This window comes from Myiozetetes cayanensis, unplaced genomic scaffold (genome assembly GCF_022539395.1).
Source record: "Myiozetetes cayanensis isolate MyiCay16 unplaced genomic scaffold, myiCay2020 scf6-25, whole genome shotgun sequence".
Classification (NCBI taxonomy): Eukaryota; Metazoa; Chordata; class Aves; order Passeriformes; family Tyrannidae; genus Myiozetetes; species Myiozetetes cayanensis.
This window is the reverse complement of record NW_026087853.1, coordinates 37,870,923-37,893,441: the sequence shown is the minus strand read 5'-3', so window position 1 is coordinate 37,893,441 and position 22,519 is coordinate 37,870,923. Positions and strand designations below refer to the sequence as shown.

The window sequence follows — 22,519 nt, the reverse complement described above, 5'->3', positions numbered from 1 at the left end:
AGGAAGGTGATGGCCAGTCAGGGATGGATGCAAGTTGAAAGCTGGGGGACAGCAGGGTCCAGACTTCCAGGTTAGAAGGAATGGAGAGCATTTCTCACTGGTGGATGTGTTGGTGCCGTAGGAAAGGAGCTTCAGGGTGGGAAGCAGAGGCCCTTATTGCAGGAAATGTCCCAAGAGCCAGGTACAGCAGAGCTCTGGGGTCACAGCACCTTTGGTCAAGGCAGAGAGAGGGGCTGGACAGTGGGTACCTCCTGCCTTCCCATGGGGCCTAATCCTGTGCTATAGAAACCTTCTCTGCAGGGAGGAGCTGCCCCTTTCTATCCATGTGCCAAACTGTACAGCTGTCACACAGGCAGGGCAGGCCAGATTTTGTATGTCTGAAGGAGACATTGCAGGATATGCCTGCATGAGGGGATGTAAAGTATTGCTCAGGCTTCTGCATCTTTCTCTGCCCACCTGTCTCAGCAGGACGTTTCATGTGTCTGTCGCAAATAGGGTCACCCTTCACTTGGAGCTCCCTGAGGACGTGGGAAGAGCAGGCAGATGCTGCCTGGGCACTTGTGTTGGGTCAGTCCTGTCCTCCTGGCACCCAAGGCACCCTTCAGCTGAGCCAGGTCACCTGTTTACATGGCACTCATCTGCTTACCTGGGGCATAGGCAGGAGGACACCTCTCCTGTGCCCTGGATAGGGGTTTCCTTCTGGGTTGGCACACAGAACAGTGCAAGGGTATATCAGTATTTCCATACAGACCCCATCCTTATTCTTGCAGGCACAGACAGGGCATAAGCTTTCTAGGAAGCAGCATTTCTAGTGAGTATAGCTCTGGGAAGATACAGTCTCCTCCCTTGGGCAGAAGAAGAGGAACCTCCACCCTGCTCACCTCTAAGCCCCGTTTCAGCCACCAGGTTAGAAAATTTGTTGAGGCAGGCTGGGTCAGTGTCCATCCAGGTGCCATTGCTGTTAACAAGCCCTCAGCACCTGTGGGGTATCAGGAGGTGTGACCACCCCATTCTCCCCAGAAGGTGTCCAAAGCCCAGGCTCCTTGCCAGGCAGCAGGACCAAAGCCTGCTGATCACATGATGGATCCATGTGAGTGCTAGCACACTCCCAAATGGGAACAGCAAGAGAGACCGTGCCAGGCTTGGAGAGCAGGGATGCTCTCCTGAGATCCCTAACAAGACATGTCCTTCTGTAACGAACAAAAGATCCCCACCAGGCTTCTGCTATGCACTGCCAGTGACCCGCTTGGCAGCAGTGATCCTCAAAAACCAATTATTTTCTCTTTTCTTTTTTTTTTTTTTTCCTTTTTTCAATTGGCCTGGTAACAGAGAACAGTCAGGAATAATTTGTTTCTGAAAAACGAAGTCCTTGTTCCATTAGTGTTCCTTTGTTCAGGGCTTGTAAGTGTTGAGAGTGCAGAGGCTTCCTAGAAATGTGACCCTAAATGGGCAAAAGCCCATCTTGGCGTGGCAAAGCTTGACTGGGGGCACTTGGAGCAGACCAAGTGCAACTGAATGAGGCTGAAGGTGACTTGCAAAGAAGGTGACTCTTGCTTTGCTTTCTCTCGTTCTGCTCTAATTAGCTGCTGTAGCCAAATTGGTAGGTGTGATTGGCTGGCTCCATTTCAAGAGGCATAGCGGGGATCAAAAGATCCTAATGTGCCTGCTTTGAGCAGCTCAGAGTTATCTAGTAGACTGCAGAATTAGGAGGATTTGTCAAGATGAAGGGAAATTTTCTCCTGATGGAAGGGGGTTCTGGTTGCTCTGGCTGCATCAGTGATAAGGTGCAAAGGCCTGAGAACTCATCATTTTAAGAACTTCCCTCTTGCACCTGTTTTCCAGTGTGCATGAAGGGTGCATGCCAGAATCTCCCTGGAAGGCAATTCCTACAGAGCTATGTGAAGTTTCACAGGGGTGAACAAAGCAGGAGCCCCTCCCTCAGATGAAATCTGGTGAGTGCAGAGAGCAGCCCCACCCCACAGTGAGGGAAGGTGCATCATACTGACGCAGGGATAGGAGGCTGCTTTTGGATGAGGTGTCACAGGAAGAACATCAAAACTAGTTCTGGACTGGGACACAAACTATAGGGCAAGGCCAGGCATCTCCTTGCCTAGTGGGTGTGCAGGGAGAGTTCTACAGAGCTCTGCAAAACCCACGTCAATCTAACTTGCCATGGATCCCACATCAAAGCCCCTCTCATTAGTACAGACCCTGACCAAGAAAAGAAAGCTGCTCTCTGTCCCAGCCACTCTTCAATAGCCAGCCCTGTCACAACAGCGTGGCATCAACTTTACTCTTCTCCACCAAGAAATTATAATCCACAGAAAGAGACCTTTGCAAGCCCCGAGCCTTACATTCTTCTGCTGTGGCAAAGAGGGTCCTGCGGTACCATCCAGCCAGAGCTGAGAGATAGAGCCACCTTGTAGCATCCCTGAAAGGGGCTGCTGCTTGGGCTGTCTTCCAGATATGGAGGCCCTGACTACAAGAAAGAGTTGTTTCAATAACCAAATTCTAATGTACCCACTTGGAGCTTTATAGAAAATGAAGATTTGTTTTCTAGACCCTTTTGCCTTGTGTTTCACACAAAATCAGGACAAAACCTACCAGTTTTCACAGATGCCAATGGATTGTCAGCCAGCCAGCCAGCCAGGACCCAGGTCATTGCCCGTTTGAGAGCACAGCTACTCTGCTTTTACAGTTAATGGAAGGATTTAAGTATTTCTTCAGACAGGATGGGACCAGAGCCACAGTGCTATCTCTTTGTTGTACAGACCTCTTCACAGTCCCTGCACCCGAGGAGCTCACTGCACTTCACAGACTTTCTTCCATGATCTTCTCCTTCCAAGAGGATGATAGTGGTATTTTGGAGGGGGAAAAGGATCTGAGACAGAACAGTTCTGAATTGTTCAGAACTGCAGAAGAAATGACAGTGATGCTGCAAATAAAACATGCAAGTTTGCTTCTAGCCCCCAACACTGAGCATGAGGTCCTAGCACTGAAGCAATTCTGCATGTGGCGTGGGAATGGAACAGGGAGCAGGAGGTGAGGAGCTGTGCATGTGGGCTGGCATGACCATGCCTCAATGAAAAGGACCTGTGAACCCAGGATTGATGCTGCAACTTTTTTATTTTATTTTTATTTTGCTTCACAAAGCAAATGCAGAGCAAGTAATAGGAGGAGGAGAAAAGGTGGCTTGGAAAAAAACAAACAACCAAAAAACAAAACAAACCCAACAAAAAAAAAAAAACCAACTGAACCAAAGAGGAGGGAAGAGGCAGCTGCTGGACTATAAGTGGAAAGTGAGCTGCTACAAGAAAGAAGTTCATAGATGCCAAGCCCGCACTAATTCTTAATAAAATACAATACTGAAAATAGGATCTGAGAGTCTCCAAAATACAATATCTTAAGGGATCAGCAATAATACAAAATAAGGTTCATTATGTACAAACGAGTTCTGCTCTTGGTCTCTGTACAACAGTGGGAGTGAGAGGCACGGGGACATGCTCAGTGGAGGTGCTGGGGTGGAGGAGGGCGTGCTTGGACCCGGCAGTGGTTCTTTGTGCTGGGGTGGAGGTGGAGGATGGGAAATGCAGTGGTATCTGGTGACCTTGAGGAGAGCTATGCTGAAAGCCTTCCTCTTCCTCACCCCACTGGCCATGTAGGTATGGCTGCAGCTATCTGTGTCCAAATTTTTCCTAAATGGTGTTGGAGGACAAAACCAAGTTTCAAAAGGGAGAAAAGAAGGATATGAGGGCCCTTCCCTCACTTCTCCTATTCACTGAGCAAGAGCCATCCCATCCTTCCTCTCCAGGGGACCTTCTCCACTCCCAGACTGGGGAAAGAGGAGAGGCTGGGGCAGTGCAGAGTGAGTCCAGGGTGCTTGATGAGAAACAAGTGGAAGAGGAGCCTGCAGAGTACCCTGGCAGAGTGCACAGGGACACGTGTTAAAACATGGGGCAATCTGCCATATCCCAGATCTCCAACACTCATGTCCCACGTTGTCCTTCCATCAAATGGCAGCTGAGGGAATGGAGCGAGGAGACACATGAGCCTTTCTACAGGGCTTTTGCTGGGGAGGAAGAAGGATCAGAAATGGGTGTCTGGGTGCTAAAAAGGATGGCATAGGCTTGAGATGAGGTCGCTTCAACACCAAAATTGGCAAGTCTGGCCTGAGGGATGGTATGGCAAGAGTTTGCTACCTTTGGTGTAAGTACTTAGAAGGAAGAGGTCTAAAACTGCCTTTCATTACCCTGGCCAATTCCAACATGCCACCTCTTTTCTGACAGATGTACCTGTCTCCAGAAATGCCAGTATGTCCTCAGTGGTTTTCACAACACTATGTGTTGTGTGCACACAGAGGATGTGAGGGGAATGATGGCTAATCTGACAGACCTCCAATGGGTTGCAGAGCCTTCCTTGCTGGTTCCTAGAAAGACCCTATTTGGCATGAAACCGAACTGGAGACGGAGAGCTGGGATGGGGGTCAGGTTATGGAAATGTGTTTCACTCACTCTTAAATGAAATGCCTGCAGAATGGAAAGTGAGAAGACCACTGACCTGGTTAGCACTGCACTGTAGGGCCCAAGCTGGGAACAAATGGAGAAATGCCACCCCTGCCAAAGCAGGGGTGCTGAGGGTGGGGAGAAGTGGGTTGTGGGGGAAAATTGTTCTCTGTTTCAGAGCTCTGGTTATCTAGAAGCTGCTGGCTAATTTTTATGGTGATTTATTGGTCTGGGATCTGTCTCCCCCACTCCATTTGTGTGCAGATTTTTGCAGATAGTTGGCGTTATGTAGGCATGTCCATCAAGAGAAAACTAGAGCAAGGAAGAACTAGGTTTTCTCTCAATGGAAGCAGAAATATACTAACTGATGAGGGCAAGGAATGAGCTCAAACTCTCCAGAGCCATCTCTCGAGCACCAGTATCACCCACTCCTAGTACCCTAGGCAGGACAGTAAATCCAACACTCTCTCTCTCACTCTCTCTCTCTCCTTCAGGTGCATCTGATGTAGCCAAGGGGTACACAGCTGGGGACAGCCCCCTTGGTTTGGAGGCTTTGGGGAGTGAGCTGAGTAGTTTGGGGGCTTCCTCTGATCTCCCTCCACTTCAAGGTGAGCCCACATCCATAGGGTAGTGCTCACTTAAGCAGGAGGTAAGGCCAGGAGAAGAGGGTGTCCAGGGCTTCTCCAGACATCTATTGCTGGTTCTGGCAGTCCTGTGACTCCCCTTAGGGAGATCATTACTAATGGGGAGAATGGGGAAGGGGAGGAGCTGAACCCAAGGCCAGTTTATGAGTGTCTGAATGCAGTGCCCTCGCCTGCCAAGTCCCCTCAGTTGCTTGGTGAGGAGGGAATCCTGCAATCTGACAAATGAGGCCTTGAGGTCCAGCAGCTGCTACAAGAATTCAGTTGTCTCACTGGAGCTTGTCTCCCTGAGGAAAAGAAAAGACAAAGCATCAGTCAAGGTTCATTGCAGCCTCCTACGCAAATTCACCTCTCTGTGTGCCCAACTAGTTTGCTCTGACCAGGATGAGCTCCTTCCCCAGGGCACTGAATGGAATGCAAACCTGGGACCACCTGAGTCATCCAGCCCTCTGCAGCTCTATGCCAGTGGGACACTGCTTTATAGAGTCTCAAACTTTTGCTCTAGAAAATAAACTTGTTCTTATGCTCCCTGCCAGCACTGACCTCCTCCAGCCACTGATTTAGCTGATTGCCTGCCCCAGCTGGCTCAGCTGTCCTTAGCTTGCAGCAGAGGGGACAGACTTACTCCCAGACACCATGCTGTATTTTGGGCTCAGAAGGTGGCCCCACCTGCTTACCTCTTATGGAATTGCTCTTTGAGGTGGGTGAGAGTTGTGTCAGTTCGGTTCTGGTCAGGACCCTCCAGCTGTGTTTTGCTCAGATATTTGGCTGTCTCATGTGTCCTGGCCAGATGAGGCCTTCCCTCCTCAGACTGCCTTTTTTCGGCCTCCCACCCCTCAGGATGGTCCATGGTTAGGAAGGAGCTATAGCTCTCTTCTAAGGAGCCAGCACCCTCATCATAGAAAAGAAGGCTCCGTGACTGAACTGGAAAAAAGGAGAGCATTGGTTAACAATGAGGATAAGGTCTCTTGCAATGGGTATGGGTCATGACAGTGGTTTCAGCACATGCTCACCCAGCCTTGTCCATGTGTAACTGTGCAGGATACCCTCCTCCCCCCAGCTTCAGGAGGCAAATGTCCCCCTGGACACATAGTGTCTTCAGAAGACAATCAGTCTGCCCTGGGACTCTTCCTTCATGTTCCTTCCTTTGACACTTGCCATGTTTTAGGACAGCAGTTAGCATAAAATGACAACAGGCCCCAACAAGGAGCTGTTACCAGAGTTTTTACCACTGACAGATTAGGAATATTCCCTTACCACAGCCTCAGCATATGGGATAGGCACAGAGGGGAGGATGCTACAGCTGAGCAGGGACTGTTGGGGAAGAGCCATAAATGGTTTGGCAAGTTGAAATGCAGGAACCACATTAGACTCACTCTTACTAGTTGTGTAAATGTCTGGTGCTGGTGTTGCTTTCACTGTCTGTGATGTTGAGGAGAACTCAGGGAGACAGGGCATCAGGGATCCCAGGATCAGAACGAAGCAGAGTGCCAGCACCTAGAGAGAAGATCAGCACAGAGTCAGTGCCACTGAAGAAATGCCATGAAGAACCATTCCCTCTCACAGCACACAAATATAAGGCTGTGTAAGAAGATCATGTCAGGCTGACAACTGGGTACCTGTGGTGCCCCAGGATGGGAAGGGACTTGCTGTTCTAATCTCTGCTGCAAATCTAAGAAGGGAAGTCAGAAACTTCCTCTTGTTGCTTTATTTGGAGTATTTCTGGTTCAATAGTGAGAACTTGTCCATCCAGTTGAGAAGAAACAGTGGAAGGCGTAGCTGAGAAACAAGCTGAGAAAGAAGGAGACTCAACAGAAGGGATGAATTCTGTCTTGACCAAAGGGAACCTGACCACTGGCTCAGCAGGAGCTATTGTGGGCTGTAAATAAAACAAACTCACTGGGAGAAATCTGTGAGGTACCACAGGACATAGCAAGGTGAAGCTACTATCCACATGAGGACAGAAATGACAGCAGAATTACAGTTGCCTAATACCTGACAGTAAAGATGCAGAGTCCAATGAAAGGGTTAAATTTATGCTTGACATGTAGGTATGCAGGACCACGTGTGCAGGACTTTCTGCTGTCAGGGGATCAGTCAGAGCTACTAGCAGTGATAACAGGAGAAAGGCACATGAAATCTCCCTGGAAATACCCCTCAGGTAGGTCTGGACCTGTCTGGAAATTCTGTTGTAACTGTAAAGCTTCAGAGCGAGATGCCAGTGCTGATTTTAAGAGACTCTATAGAGCTTAGGGAACTGTCAGTAGACAGCAAGAAGGGACACGTGGGAAATGGTACAGAGCTGAATGTTTATTACCTGAACACCCACACCACCAGCTCAGTGCTCAGACTTAGCAGCCAAAGAGGCTGTTGGTGATTTCTGCTACCTATGTAACAAACTAGCTAAGTTTGACCTGGCGGGACACCTGAGGGCACAGCCAGCAATTGTTTGACTGCTTTTCAGAAGTTCACCTATTTCAGAATAGCTGTGCCTAAGTAATGCATGGAAGCTGGTACATCAAGGTAATTTTGACCACCAGTGGATTCCAGGAGATGTGGAAGATAGAATAATAACATGGGGATACTACGCTATGTAAAGAGGGATTTTAATTGTCCAGACTCTTCATGGCTGGTTTTAAAGTAAGGACATTAAATATGGACAGCACAGATGCTGTCTAAGTACGTCATTATAAGGCACACAAGGCATTTAGAATCCTTATTCCACAAAAACAGAGGAAAAAATAAATTATGAATAAATGTTGCTTGGAATTATCACAGCCAAACACACAACTTGCAGAAAAGGGAGCCAGCCCTGTGAAGTCTGTTCTTCCCTTCTAAAATAAAACAGGTTTTTGGGCTGGGAAAGAGCAGTATACTTAACATCTTGCTTTAACATGGCTTTCAACTGGGGCTTTGCAAAACAGGATTGGTTTTGCTCTGTTTTGTTTCAGGTTAACTCTGATGCTCTGATTCAGTTCTAGTTCAAACTTTACAACACTTCATAACAATAACTCGTGTTTTGACTCTGAGTACAATTCATCTTACAGCTTTTGACCATCTCATTATTTGACCTCTTAAAAGTGAGGGAAATTAAGCTTCAAAACCACTTGGAAAGGTGGAGGAAAAATTAATCAAAAAAAGACATACTGAGAGTGTATTTATCAAATGGTTCACTGTCAAACTGTGAGGAAGTAGCAGATGGAGTAGCAGAGAGATCTGTTATGGATCTGGCAAGATTCAGCATTTTTAAGCTTGACTTGAATGATGGACCGAATGAAATCTGCAGATGGGGGAGACCACAAGCAGACTGGCTTTTGGTCAATATTCAAATTCAGAACGATCTTGATCATGAGAAGAAGAGAACGGTGGGAAGATCTATACAGAAAAATGTGGAGACCTGCTGAGACCTCCAAGGTGGCAGGACTGATTAACAGAGGAAACACATCAGTAACTACATGTTTCAGCTGTTCTACAGAAGAAGATCTGGGAGTTAAAATGGAGGACAAGACAGGCCCAAATCAGTGTCACTTTGCAAAAGGCAAATCTCAGCCCAAGCAGAATGAACAGGCTTTCTGGCTGGATCTGTAGTGGCCTTCAGGTGGAACACTTTTGTCCAGCTTTGGGCCCCATACTTCCAGAAAGATTTAGGGCCTTTGGAGAAAGTCTGGAATAGAGCTCTGGGAACAAGCAGTGATTCAGTAGTTCAGCCTACATGGGAAGATTGAAGAAATCATGGTGATTTAGCAGAGCAGACTGAAGGGAGTTGCTTGAAAACAAGAGTTTTCCAATATGTAGAATGCAGCTGAACAAAGGGGGAGTAAACAGATCTTGCTTGGGTAGAAGAACTTCTAAAAGACTTAAGCTGTTGCAAGGGAGATTGAGATGAGATAGCAAGAAAGCTTTATCTGGGAAAGATAACATAGTACTGAAATGGTTTGCCCTAGGAGGCTGAGCACTGCTCACCACTGGAGGCCTTCAAGAACTGGCTGTACAAATATCCAGCAGGAATGACACAGAGCTAAAGAAGAAGGGTAGTCTGCTCCACTCCCATGCTGCAAGGCATGATGATTCTACATATCTTTTGTGATAAGCAGTGCTGTATTTGAAAATGGAAAATGGGAACTAGGAGGCTTAAGAGAGAAACTGACCAAAGATAGAAAAGCAAATTACAAATTCTTGAAATGCTTGGAAGCTAGGAAGCCTGGGAGAGTTGGTGTGTGGGCTGGGATGCCTGGAATGAAGGGAGCAGCAAGGAGAGATAAGACATTGTTGGGATGCTAAATTAGGTATTTTATTAGTCTGTAGCATGGGGGATATCTGGCACCTCTTCTGGACTTGCTTACTCCAGGTAGTAGCATTGAAATTTGCTGGAGCCAGGGGTATTCTGATGAGACGCTGCATTAAGGAGCAATAAGCCACTGGGCTCAGGTAAGTCACACCTGAAAATGTGGAAAGAACTCGAGAATGAAGACATAGAGCAGAGAAAAGAAAAGACAGTCATTAAAATCTGGTCTGACATGGGGGGCAGCAAAGAGTATGAAAAGCCTGAGCAGATTTTGAAAGTGCTGGAAATTATAGAGCAGGGGCTCTGGAACTATGGAAACTGAACCACGAGCAAAAAAACAATCCCTCAGGACACTGAGGATGCTGAGAAAATGGGGCAAGCTTCTCACCATCTGTCTGCATTTCGTGACTGTTAACAGTACAGAAGTGATAACCAGATATAGATAACTGACTGACAAATTTGTCATGACCAGCTACTACGACATCACATCATCCTGCAAAGACATCACAGGGGTGAAGGTTATATTTTTACCATGGATCAGAAACTTTCCCCCAGCTAAAAATTAGATGAAGAATAAGCAATTGACTATGTATGGCTACACACTGGCACGTCCTAAAACTCTTCAGTGAAGCCAATATTACTTAACCATGATCCTCCACTAGGAGAAATGAGAGGTAAACAGGGATTACCAAAATAACAGACAACCCTGATTAATTTTGGTTAGTCAAAAGGGCAAACAAAGAGAATTCCAGCTGGATTTAACAAAGCCTGATGTGCAGGCACAGGAAGAACAGATGCCATTTCTTGGTAATAAACACAAGGTAATGCCCACTGGGAGGAATACTTGGACTGTTTGTCTGCCCTGCTGAGTTAAACATTAAGCATTACCAACTCAGCAAAAGAAAACTCTACCCATTACTATGGAAGCTCATTGAAGATTTTTTCTGAATGGCTAATAGCTAACGAAAGGCAAACAGAGTGCCATTTTGCCCAAAGAACAAGATAGTGAAAATGCAGGAATTATTCTAATGTTGCTGCATAAACAACTGACAACACCAATGTATGTATGAGCCAGGGCCCAGCTCTGGTGACTATAACACAAAGGGAGAGAGCAGATGTAACTGGCAACACAGGAGTGCAGCAGGGAAGAGGGCAGAGACAGGCAATCTACAGAACTGTCTGGAGAAGCATGGCCAATAAGGAATATGGAAATGAAACTTATACCATTAGACAGGTCCCAGTCTGCGTGGAAGCCATTTTATAAGGTCTGGAGACTTTCCCAGCTACCAGAGCCTGCAGCTTCTGTAACTGCTGGAGCAGAGTCCTGTGATAGGAAACAACGCATATCAAAACTTGATAAGGAGGTAGCAGCCAGTAAGCGAGGCAAGAATATCACTACTCTCTTCATATTTTATCTTGATTTTTCCTCCTTCTGAAAACAAGTATCTCCCCTTTGCTATATCTTGCCCAAGTTCTCTGACCACACAGACTTGGGAAGTGAGAGACAGAAAAAGATCTCACCAGCAGGTCCACCACCACCTTCACTGCACCTACTCACTGTTATGAATGTCTGATTCATTTAGGACTCCTGGGTGCCTCAAAGCCCAGCCTGTCAACTCCCAGAGCAGTGGAGAGCCAGGATACCATGAAAACCAAGCTCTGTGATGGTAGCTGAATTTTGTAGACAGGTCAGACCTTCAGCACAGACTTGCCTGCTCCCACTTCACTCACTGACACACTCTGAAGCTCCATGAGGTGGAGAGAGAAATAAGAAACAGTTGTGATCCTCTCCAATTTATTCAGTCTTGGCAAACTCTGCAGAGGAATACGGGCAAAGCCAAATCTTGAGTTCAGCAATTAATCATTCTCTGGCTGCCCTGGTTGGAACATGTGCTAAGGTCTCTCTGCCCCATTTAACTGTTCATGGGTATCCACACACATAAACACAAAACAGTGGTAAGCATTACCAAGAGCTACTGAACCCTTCACTGAGCTGGTGAAGGAATCTGAAATGAGGGAGACTACAGAGCACACAGTTCCCAATGGCTGCAAATTACTGAAATTCAGACTACTGCTGAGTTTGCCTTGGGGAGCGCTGATTGTTTTACACAAGTGCGTTTGAGCTTTTATGAAATGCCAGGTCCTAGGGCCAGGTGATTGCAGGAGAATCTCTTTCCAAATCCTCTTCTGCTCCTTGTACACGTGGAGAGAAGCACACAGTGTCCCACTGGCAGTGCTCAAAAACCAAATCCAATTAGAAAGAACACAATGTGTATTTTGGGAAAAAAAAATCTCCTGTTTTTTCAGCCAGTCTTCTGATTTTCAGGGTGGGGCTAATGCTTTTTCGCAGCAGGGCTGCCCACACTCCCAGAGAGGCCGGGGGGGCAAGCTGTGCCTCATGCATGAGAGCAGCTGCGCAGCTGTATCTCTGGCAGATGGGAGACCTCTGGCTCTTGCACACCTCTGCCGGACCACACCTGACAGCCCCCAGTCCTGGCACCAGTGGCTGGCCTGGAAGCCAATGCCACAGCACTCATGTCATGGATGGGAGGAAGGAATGCAGTAGAGCCTCTAGGAGTTCTCCATGAGCTGTAGTGGCAGCAGAGGAGTCAGTGAGAAACTTGCTCTCTGGCTGTGGTTCTCCCCTTCAATTCGAGCTGATATAAATGAGGCTACAAAAATGAGCATCCCCTTCACCAGCCCTGCAGTTGACCCTGCCCTTGCTCACATCTGCTGCGCCCAGTAAGGAGGAGCAGACTTGGGCTCTTCTCCAGCTCCTGCTGCCCATCCCCACTGCAGGGGTGGGAGTCTTCATATTTGCTTCCGAGGAAGCAAATTCCCCTGGTGATCGGTTGGTCAGCTCTGCATATTAGAAGCACAGGTGCTCACCAGAGCCTTGGGTGAGGGACCTTTGGGGCTGTGGGAGCAGCTTTCTCCTTTCAGGTGAGCAGCAGCAGCAGCAACGGAGATTCTCTGGGCTTGTTTTGCCCAGAAGAGGCTGAGAAAGGGCTGGAACACCACATGCACAAGGATTTACCCTAGATTTGGTGGAAGCTATCTCTATTAGAGGAAGGGGCTTTCCCTATGTTCACCAAGTCTGTTCAGCTTTCTCAAGAGAAACCTGAAACAGCCACAATATGCCCAGGGGCCTTGTATTCCTCCAAAGAGCCCAAAAGCAGAAACAAAGGGTCTGAGAGGCTGGTGTGAGAGGCCTCCCCTGATACATCTGTCCTGGAGACAGCCAGAGACCTGGAGGGCAATGGGGAAGACAGCATGAGCCCAAAGGGCTGCAGGGAGAAGGAGGAAAATATAAGGGATATGGGAAATGCCTTCCCTCCCTCCCCTCACTTCGGAGTGGCCTGGTCATCCCAATACAAACATTCCAGGCTTGCTAACCAAACCCAGCTGCCTCGTTGATGTCACAGGCTAAAAAGCAGTGCCTTGCCAAGCAGCATCTATCCACCAGGAGCTGGGGAAGCCTGCCTTTCTCTTCTCACCCTCCTGCCCCAGCACTCCCTGACTTCCCTTCCTGCTCACCCTGCCCTACCCACAGAAGGTCAGGTCTAGCCCATCTTACCTGTTTGCATTTTCTAAGGTCTCCACTTTCTTCCAGAGTTCATTGTTTTCTGTTGTGTATGTCTCAACCCTATGGGAATAAAACCCATAAGCCAGTTAGTTACAAAGGCCAGACACATAAAGAATGTAGTGCTTGCCTCTCTTGGGGTGTGGAGGCTCAGTAGCCTCATCCATCACCTGCAGGTATGGTCCTGGAGTCAAATGTTACTGGCCCACCTGGTTACTGCCAGCCCCGACAGAGCAGGGATGAGACTGCAGGTGAACAGTTAAATGTGACAGTTCAGGGTTTCCTGAGGTTTGGGAGAGACAGTAACACTTGGTTACAGACAGGTCAAGTCAGGATAGACCCAAAGTTACGCAGACATTTCCATCGCTTCCAAACTCCCCCTAAGGAGCATGAAAGAGGAGGAGGGGGACCAAGTAAAACCTCTCCCACTCAGACTGACAACCTGCCCTGGCTGTGCGCCCTGACTCTGAAATCCATGCCCCTCCGTGCAAACCCTGAGCCAGTTCCGACTGCAGGCACTTGAGGGCAGCAGAGAACCTGCAGGCTCCCTTCTACGGCTTCTCAGCAGCAGTGGTTAGGCTGCAGTTGGGACAAGGGAAGGGGAATGCCTCCACCCCCGGAGGAAGGCAGGCCAGGGACACAGCCTGATCTTGATGGAGGCTTCCAGGACAGCCTCTGAACTAGGCGTTCCGTGCAAAAACTGGGCTTGCAGCAAAAGTGTCAAACTGAATGGTGAAGAGCCCAATTACAGGTTTTGACTAACCAGCTTTTACAGAAAGCCAAGCTGACCAAAGACATGTTCCATTAAAAAAAAAAAAATCACTGAATGCCTCTTGTGGTTCACATTTAAACCTGGCATTGTTTGAAAGCCATCTGTCATAGCAATGCTCCAGCGTAACAAACTGCTGAGTACATACAGGCACCACGCATGGCCACAGCTGGGAAAGAGGCCCCAGCACCAAGCGCCCTGGACCTGCTCCTTGAGCAAGGCCAGCCAACTCCCCAGCCCCAGCTTGAAGGATCTGAGTGTCAACGTGGGACACTAGCTGGAGATTATGTGCTCTGATGCCTGGACACACACAAGCACGCTGAGGTGCTCTGTGAGAACCTGAAGCTGCCTCAAGTCATGTGTTTTAATTCAGCATTTCTGTGCAACTAGAGAAGATAAACAAATAGCATCAGGAAGAAGAGTTAATTAAGGTTGGGTTTGGGAGTTGTTTTTTTCCATTTGCTGATCTCAGATGGTGTTAGGAACTGAGAAGAAGATGGTATCTATACAGAAGCATGAATTTGCTCCTGGATCCTAGCATCCTTCTTTGCCCATTATGGGAATGCCCATTAGGGGTTGCTATTAGAGAAGTTACTTTCTACTCTGTCAGTGTTATGTGATGTCACCATAGGCTTATGCCTGCTATACATGCAGGACCTCAGGGTTGTGAGGAGGAAAACGGAGTTAATGCAGAGAGTGAAAGGGAAGGAAGTGTGGGGAACAAATGTAGTGCAAGGTTTTTCTTGCTGTCAAGTGCTTGTGTGTCCACCTTCATGCGAAGAGAGGGGTAAAAGCCATAGGCAGCACCCTCAGAGAGCCCACTGCTTGTGGGACAAACAAAACAGAAGCAATTCTAGTGGGGAAACAGGACTCTTCCCCAAAATCCCACCTTATTGGTAGCCAAAAAGGCCTGTGTTTTGCAGGGGCCAGTCAAACTAAGCAGTTCGAAACACAAAATTTCTTGAGCAATCTTTATCCCACAAGAGGATTTCTAGGAAGGAGGGGAGTAGGTGCAGGATCCCAAACCAAACTCCTGTGCAGCCAGCCTTGCAAGGAATCATACTTTTTTAGCAATTCACAAAACACTAGAAAGAAAGGCTGTGCATGGACAGGATTCCTTTTTTAACGATAAGACTGAGAAGAAACTTACTTTTTCTCTAGACACTCCACATACTCTTTCTTCTTCCTGCGACTCTCCTGAGCAGAGATCTGGGAGGGAGGCAAGCCATCAGAGAGGAGTCAGCATCATAAGTGTCTGGACATTTTGTGGCTTACGCATCTTGTCTGTTCCCTGCGCACACAGCATTCTAAATGGGGAAGTTGCCTTCCAGTCTGTCATTCCTACTGGTCTCCAGGCCAAAACTGGGAGGGATGGATACTGTGGGTATGCAGCCTTCCTTGGCCTGTAGGCCACAACCATATGTTGCAGTATGTCCCTCACTGCTGAGAGCATCTGTAGGGTTTCTTTGAACTCCTCTGACTCACATGGGTATGTGCTGTGGCCATCTGGGCTGATTCTGCCCCAGATCACTTATGAGTCACCTGGTGATTAATACAGGTTCTCACCATTTCTCCCACAGGATCCTTTCCTATACCAGTATGAAGTCTCACAGCCTCTGCCTGGCTAATGAGCTCTGTGCATCACCCGTTCTGCATCATGCAAGGGCTCTTGTTTCCCTGCCCCACTAGCAAGGCCTGACCAGGCCAGTTTTTCTGATCTGTGACACCTTGGCTTCTGGGCCCTATCAAGGCCACACACTCACAGGACCTGGGCTGGAAGCCATACTTCCCAGATTCGACACTATGCAGAGCAAGCATGGCACCATTTTTATGGGTTGGGAGGCTCATGCTAGTGTACCGAAGGCAGGATCCCACCTTTTCTGAGCTGCACTGCAGCTGAGGAGGTGAGGGTAACTACAGCACTGGTCAGCTGAGGATGCTCTGGAGTCATGGGGACTGGATGATAACATTTTTTGCAGTCACCTTGTTCTTGATTTTCCTCCTGACTCTCTTCAGTGCTTTCTCCTCTGCTTTGGTGAGGGGCAGCTTGGTAGGAATGGGGTAACCCTCGGCAATCAAGGTGCGCTTCTCCTCTTCAGTCAAGAGCAGCGGGCCAGAGGTTCCTGTAATTTCTGAAACACACACAGAGCATCTATCAGTGCCAGAAAGGAGTTCTATCCCTAAAGTGATCCTCCTTAAAGCCTTGCAGAGCATCCAGAGGCTGTATACATCAGAATAGAATACATTGCTTCCCACTGATATCAAATAGGTGCAGGGCAGTTCTTTTTTCTGCTCTCAACCTGATTGTGGGGGCACAGCTCAGCAGCTCCTTTCCTCTTTTACTTGGGAGGGCATCTGCTCTTTTGTGGTGAGGCCGGCTACACAATTGTACTGCAGGACCCTGCCAAAGAACTTTTGGGGCAATGGTTAAAATGGTCTGGTTATGGGAATTCTCAATAATTCCTTTCTCTCACATTAACCTCCTCAGAAAGTCCTCTAGTGTGTAGGCCACTTCCCAAAGTCTGGGGTGAAAGACAGTAATTCCTAAAACAAGGTAGCTGATGGGCGGTATTATGCAAGACTTGTTGTGCCTCTCCTCACTCCTCACCATCCTGTCCCCACATCCCTGTGCTAAGACATCACATTGCTTTGCCAGAGCATTGGAGCTTGAAGACCATAACAAGGGCAGGATCCCCTACGTGAGCCTTGGAAAGCCTCCAAACCCCTCTGAGCACCAAGGAGCCCCGTGTCCCAGTGATGTCCTGCTGCCTCCTTACATGTGGTGCTGTGAGGAGAGGTGAGGAGGAGATGGCAGTAGAAGAGCGAGCAGCAGGCCGGGCTGGGCTGGAGGGAGGCAGGGACCGAGGGCTCTGAGATCCATCGCTGTCGCTGCCATGGCTGCTGGGTGGAGTTGGAGGCATCTGCACCAGGTCATCTACTGAGAAATAAGGAGATCAAGTCAATGGCTCTCACATCACCCTGTTGATAGAGGCATAGGGCCCTGCTGTAACAGAGGACTGAAAGGAGAAGGTGATGAGTTTCACGAGATGGGGTGGGTCTGAGAACCAGGCTGGACTGAGCACTGCCCAAGACAGAAGTGAGACTGACCTCAAATGTGCTAAACTAGGAACTGCAGGAGAGCCATCAGGGGCTTTGCCAAGACACTGAAGGTATTTACAAACAATAAGGTACTACAGTTCAACCAAAATTAAGTACAAAGCCCGTGATGTTCACAAGTACAGGAAGCTCTGTGAGAGAAAAGCTCTTCCAAAAGCACTGCTGGGCTCACACACTTGCCAGCACACTTGATTCAAAGGGCCTCCGGTCACTCAGCTCATTTCCAAGCACTTGAAAACTGTCCCCACTTTGTACTGGAGAGCCCTGGGGGCCTTAATGGAAGTGGGAATATGCCTAAGGAATGTCTCTCTGCGGTAGTGGGAGTTCCTATAGTGCTTTCATTTGTGCATCGGCAGATTTTCAGATGCTTGGGTTTCTTTCAAATTAAACTGGATCCTGAATTTCCTGACTTTCAGATGGTTATTTTTGGATAACTCTACAGTCTCTCTGAGGATTTTAAAGGCACTCTTGCATATTTCCAACTCTGAAGTAGCCTGTTTTGCCTGGGAGTCCCTGTCTGAACAATTCTGTGTGTGGCTGCCGGTCCAGACAGTGATCTGTGTTGGAACTGTTATTCTGTGCCCCAATGCTACCTTGTATGCATGGCTCTGACCTCAGGTGTTGTCTTTTCTCCCTGTATAATAACCATCTATATCTGAGTAATATAGTTGACCAGGAAATTCTATCTTCTTACCTGTAGGTACATTTAGAAACTGGTTCACCTCTTTGGGTTCAGCTTTGATCGCAGGTGCTGGAGTCATTTCTATGGGAATCTGTGGAAAAGAAGCAGAAGGAGCTTTTGGGCACTGCCACCTCCCCTGCCCAAAAGGCTCCCACCAGTTCTGTTCACAGTCACTGCTTCCCTGCTGCCTGTCCTGTCCCACCTCACAGCTCTGCTCCAAAGCAGCCTCTCCCTACACATAAAGGAAACCAAGAGTTCAAACATAAGCCCCTGAAGTCTCAGTTGCTGGGCACACAGAGTGCAAATATGTTTTGCAGAGGAAGAGGCAGGGGCAGATGGATTTGCTGCCAAGCAATGCACTGAGCTGAGTACCTCCAAAAGGGAGATGACTTTTATCCTTGGCAATTATTTTGATAGACTCAGACAGTGTAATTTAAACCAACCCATGCGTTACCATGCAAAGTCTCTCTTTGATCTGCCTTCATTATAAATGGGAATATAGAGGTTATACAGAACAGAAACAGAACAACCACCCTGTCTTGCTCACATGATTTTCCCCAGGGGCCACTGGTCAACTGTTTCCACTTGGAGGGGAATGAGAGTTGAATAAAGAATACATTTATTCCCATCTGGGTTATGCTGCCCCTCAGCTCCCTGGCTTGCCAGCCCCCTGCCCACCATAGGCTGGAGTTTTTACACTAAACAGGCACATTTCAAACTCCTCTGGACTGTAAACACAGCTGAGAGAGCACCATGGAATGGCTGCTAAGCACACAGCAGAGCTTTGAGGGCACAGCAAGTTCAAGCTGTGTAAATAATAGAGGAAGTCTGTGCACAGTTTTGGCTGGAAGAACCCATTTGTTTTGGATGGCTGTTTAATGGGAAGATGATCAGCATGAGTGAAAAAAGGAAGTGAACCCCAGAGATGCTTTACTGTTATCTACTGAGCTGCTACAAGATAGGCAAGGTCTGTGTGAGACTAGTCAGACCTTCTCATCCAACACGGCTGGACTCAAGGCCAGATGAACCGAGCCCTTGACTTACACCCAGATGCCAGTGGCATAACTGTACCTCCTTCAGACAATCAGACTTCTTAAGAACCTAGATATGCCAAGAAGAGTTGACCCCTTGCTTCAAAGAAATAATAACTCCTGCTGCTTCATAGGAAAAAGCAAGCAGGACCTGGATGGGACCTCCATTTCCAGTGAGCAGTTACAAAAAGTGAGAGGCCAAGTGACAAGTCCAAAGCCATAAAAAAGACAGTGGTGAAGGAGGGGTCTATACTCAGGGATAGTGGGGTCACTGGCACCACATTAAATTTACACTGTTTTCTGAAAAATGAAAATAAGCCAAGAGTGGCTATAGAAATACTGGCAGATTGGAGGGGACAGATCTCTATCAGATGCAAACTTAAAGCCTTTGGCTTTTGTGCCAAAGAACTGGGCTTATATTTATCCAAGACTGCAAAGCCTCCTGTGCTGGAGAAAATCCTCGTTTCACCATTTTCTATGGAAGGATAAGCTGTCTTGTAGCTTCACTGCAGAAACCAAGAACACAGTTCTAGCCAACATCAGGAATGCTGCTCCTCTGACTGCCATATCAAGAGGAGAATGACAAATTATGCAGTATCTGGGCTTTGTATCACCTTCTCCTCTCTGTCCAGCAGCTAAATCACCTTGCAGGACCCTGCAGTCACATGGCTAGGTCTGTATTACCAAGGGTGCCGCTGTGTGAGAGCCCATTTTCCCGATGGATCTTAGAAGGGCTCACCTCCTCGGGGACTGGCAGTCTCTGCAGAGGGTTGAGGTTCAGCACTGGTATGGAGCTGGCAGCTAGCTGGGACTCAGGCAGGTCTAGAGCCAGGTTCTGTTCCTGTTTCACCATGATGGAGCAGAGCTTGGGCCCCAGCGACCACACTCCATTCTCCAGCTCTGAAACATGCACAACGTGAGAGTCAAACTCTAGCAAGAATAGGCTAAGGAAAAAAAAAGCCATGCAGACAGCTTCCCCCTGACTGAGGAGGCTGTCTTTCCAGTTTTAGCACTGTCACTACACAAGCATAAGCAGGCCCACAACGCAGAGTACAAAAGGGAGTGAACACCCAGCGTGTAGGGAGCAGACAGGACAGAGCTAGAGGAACTGTAACTCTGCTGTGCTCTGACTGTGCATCCTGAGCTCTGGAGGACAGCTGCAGGGTTTCTTCCCCCAATAATGTCTATGTATCATCCTTTGGAGCTTATTTATATTTAGGGCTCAGTGAGAGGAGGATGCTGGGCTGTTGCTCCTAAGGCAGCATGGCCAGCATCACAGATCTGCCAGGTGTGGTACCAAGAGTAGCACCATCTCTGTGCCAGAAAGCTGGTGAGAGGGCAAGCATGATGACAGTAAAAGGCTGACAGTGCTGCTTTGGCCTCCAGATGATGTTGTGCCAAGTACAAGGGCTTTGCTGCCTGACAGAAGGGAGGAAAGCTCATCTCTGTGGAAGGAAGCCCAATGTGGCACCTGCTTTTGAGGCTGCTTCCACAGCTGCTCCCCTCAGTCTCACCTCTGAGACTCCCTCCTTCACCCTCTGCTGCTCAGTGGAACTGCTGCCTGCAGCTGTGCCCTGCTGCCATTGCCGGCAGGGACAAGAAGCAGCAGTGAGGGAAATGAAGTGTCTGAAGAGAACTTGCCCCCTGCCTGCTCTGTCCTGTGCACATCTGACACATGAGCCTGGCTTGTCACTGGAAGTAGAGATCACAGGAACAGGGATTCAGGCAGCATTGGTTAAACTGCACCTCAGATGCGAAAAAAGACGGCTAGGCAGGAAAGCTACCTGGACTCTGCTCTGAAGTTTTGGTCTTTGCTCTTCAAACACTTCAGCCTGCCAAAAAGCTACTCCTGGCAGTCCTACAGCCTGCACCCTCCTTCTTAATCTCCATCCCTTCCCTTTCCCTTTTTATCTGACAACCAGAAACACATTTGGTTTGACATAGGACAGACTATTGCTAAGCGTGTCATCAGATAATGCCTCAGCTGCCTCCACATGAGGCCATAGTCCAACTCACTCCCTGACCCCTCGGCACTGCTCTCTGCATGCAGCACTCTCAGTCAGACCCAGGGATGTTGCCTAGCTATCTGCTGCCCAGAGCAGCTCTGCAGTGCAGGCCGCAGTGCAGAAGATGTCCTGGCAAGAGGAGAGGGGGAGAAAGGTCCTTCTCAGGTCCAGAAAAGCCTGCACAAACAAGAGTACAAGCAAACAGCTGTTCATATGGAGCTGCCGTGTGATCTAAACTTACAGGTACCTTAACAACTCAGCCTCTGCTGCCTTTTGGAGAGGTCAGGGCAGAATCCTGCCTCTGGTTTTTGCTTGGACAGAGTGGTGTTAAAGTCTGGGCAAGAATTATATCAGTTAACACATTGCCCTTGCCAATGGAATATGTTATTTTCCTGTCTTTGGTCTAGCACCTCTTATTTTCTGCCTAGACAAGTATCTCTAGCACATGCTCATTCCTTCCCACTACCTCTGTGACTGGACATCTTCATGCACAGACACAGCTCCTGTGGCTGCTCTGTGTGTGTATCAGCTGTGAGTGCTGCTTTCAGTGCTGCTGGATCACTTCCTAGAGTTTCCCACAATGCAGCAGGGCCAATGTCATCAGGCAGCGTCTCAGGCAGGGCTGCACTGCACAGGCATAACAATGGAGAGGCTTCTGAGCAGACACAGAGTGGACTGAGTTTTCTCTGTCCTGCAAAGGACACCAAACCTGCAGCTGGTAGTGAAGTCCCCTGGTATGCAGACAAAACCCCCTGCATACCCCTGGTATGCAGACAAGCCCTTTCTGATGGAAGGAGGCAACATGGTACAGAGCCACGAGTGTTTGCATCCAGAAAATGTGGACAGACTTCTGCCTGTCACAGAGATAAGGGACCTTCTTCCAGTCTATCCCACTGCTCTAGGCAAGTTCAACTACACCTGTCAGTCCTGACAGATGGTTGTCTGACTTGATCTTACTGCTCTGAAAGGCGATGAAGCACCCACAGCTTCCCCCATTTAAACTGTTCTATGGTTTCACTATGCCCAGTATGGGAACATTTTGACTTAGTATGATTTGAAGCCTTGTCTTCCTCATCCTCCCTTTCTGTTGCAAAGCTCTGCATTTCTCTTTTTCTCAGAGGTGTGGGGCATCTTCTGTGAGAGCTACTGCTGAAGCAAGGGAGAGCAGACCACCAAGAGCTCTCCCTGATGAGACGACTCAGTGAGAGAGCATACCCCAGTGCTGTCAGTCCAGACAGGCCAAGGAACAGACACCCAAATAAGTACGCACTGTCCTCCCATTTCCTGTCTACATTCTGACCCTGCTCTCTTTCCCACCCTCCAAGATTTATCTAGGGAGTGATTGGGTTACAGAATCAGAAACACATAGGCCCTCAGAGGGTCAATAAGGGACTGAGGAGGAGGGATCTTGTGTGAACACATCTGTGTTCTGCTCCCTGAGGGGATGTTTCAAAGGTCTGGCCAGTCTGTAACCACTGCAGATTTCACTATATGCTGGTGGATGAGGCATGCCAGGAAGCTCCCCCTCTACTCTAGATACTCTGTACATATTGGGAAGAAGTACAACTGAGAGGTATCTGTAGCTGCTCTGGGTTGAGGAGGTGAGTCAAAGAGCAATGAGGAGCAGGCCTTGAACAGGAGGGCTGGCACTAGCCCGAGGCTGGTCCAGCTCCTGCTGTTCTTCACAACCCTGGTTCTCCCTGCTCCTGGCATCAAATCACACCCTGCAAAACTGAGGGCTGGTACTGACAACTGAAGCAGCCAGTCCGTATGCACAAACCATCTGGAAAGCAGACTCTGCTGATAAACGGGGTCACAATACACCCAGTGGCTTGCTCTAGCTGACCCATGTTAGTGGGAACCATGTGGGAAGGGGCAGGATTTGGAAGAGTTTGGAGATCTG

The 22,519-nt window shown here is 48.4% G+C and overlaps 1 protein-coding gene across 1 annotated transcript in view; it reads right to left on the bottom strand.

Moving 5' to 3' along the window:
* Positions 1 to 1,090: 1,090 nt before the first annotated feature.
* Positions 1,091 to 22,519, bottom strand: part of CREB3L1 (cAMP responsive element binding protein 3 like 1) — a 47,492-nt gene continuing 26,063 nt past the window's right edge. Inside the window, exons 3-13 of the mRNA XM_050336697.1 lie at positions 19,350 to 19,510; positions 17,592 to 17,670; positions 16,558 to 16,718; positions 16,124 to 16,181; positions 15,764 to 15,912; positions 14,931 to 14,989; positions 13,006 to 13,074; positions 10,653 to 10,752; positions 6,520 to 6,640; positions 5,821 to 6,067; positions 1,091 to 5,430 (exon numbers count right to left, since the gene is read on the bottom strand). Of these exons, the coding sequence (XP_050192654.1) occupies positions 5,394 to 5,430; positions 5,821 to 6,067; positions 6,520 to 6,640; positions 10,653 to 10,752; positions 13,006 to 13,074; positions 14,931 to 14,989; positions 15,764 to 15,912; positions 16,124 to 16,181; positions 16,558 to 16,718; positions 17,592 to 17,670; positions 19,350 to 19,510 (1,241 nt within the window). The 3' untranslated portion in view covers positions 1,091 to 5,393. The remainder of the gene's footprint in view (positions 5,431 to 5,820; positions 6,068 to 6,519; positions 6,641 to 10,652; positions 10,753 to 13,005; positions 13,075 to 14,930; positions 14,990 to 15,763; positions 15,913 to 16,123; positions 16,182 to 16,557; positions 16,719 to 17,591; positions 17,671 to 19,349; positions 19,511 to 22,519) is intronic.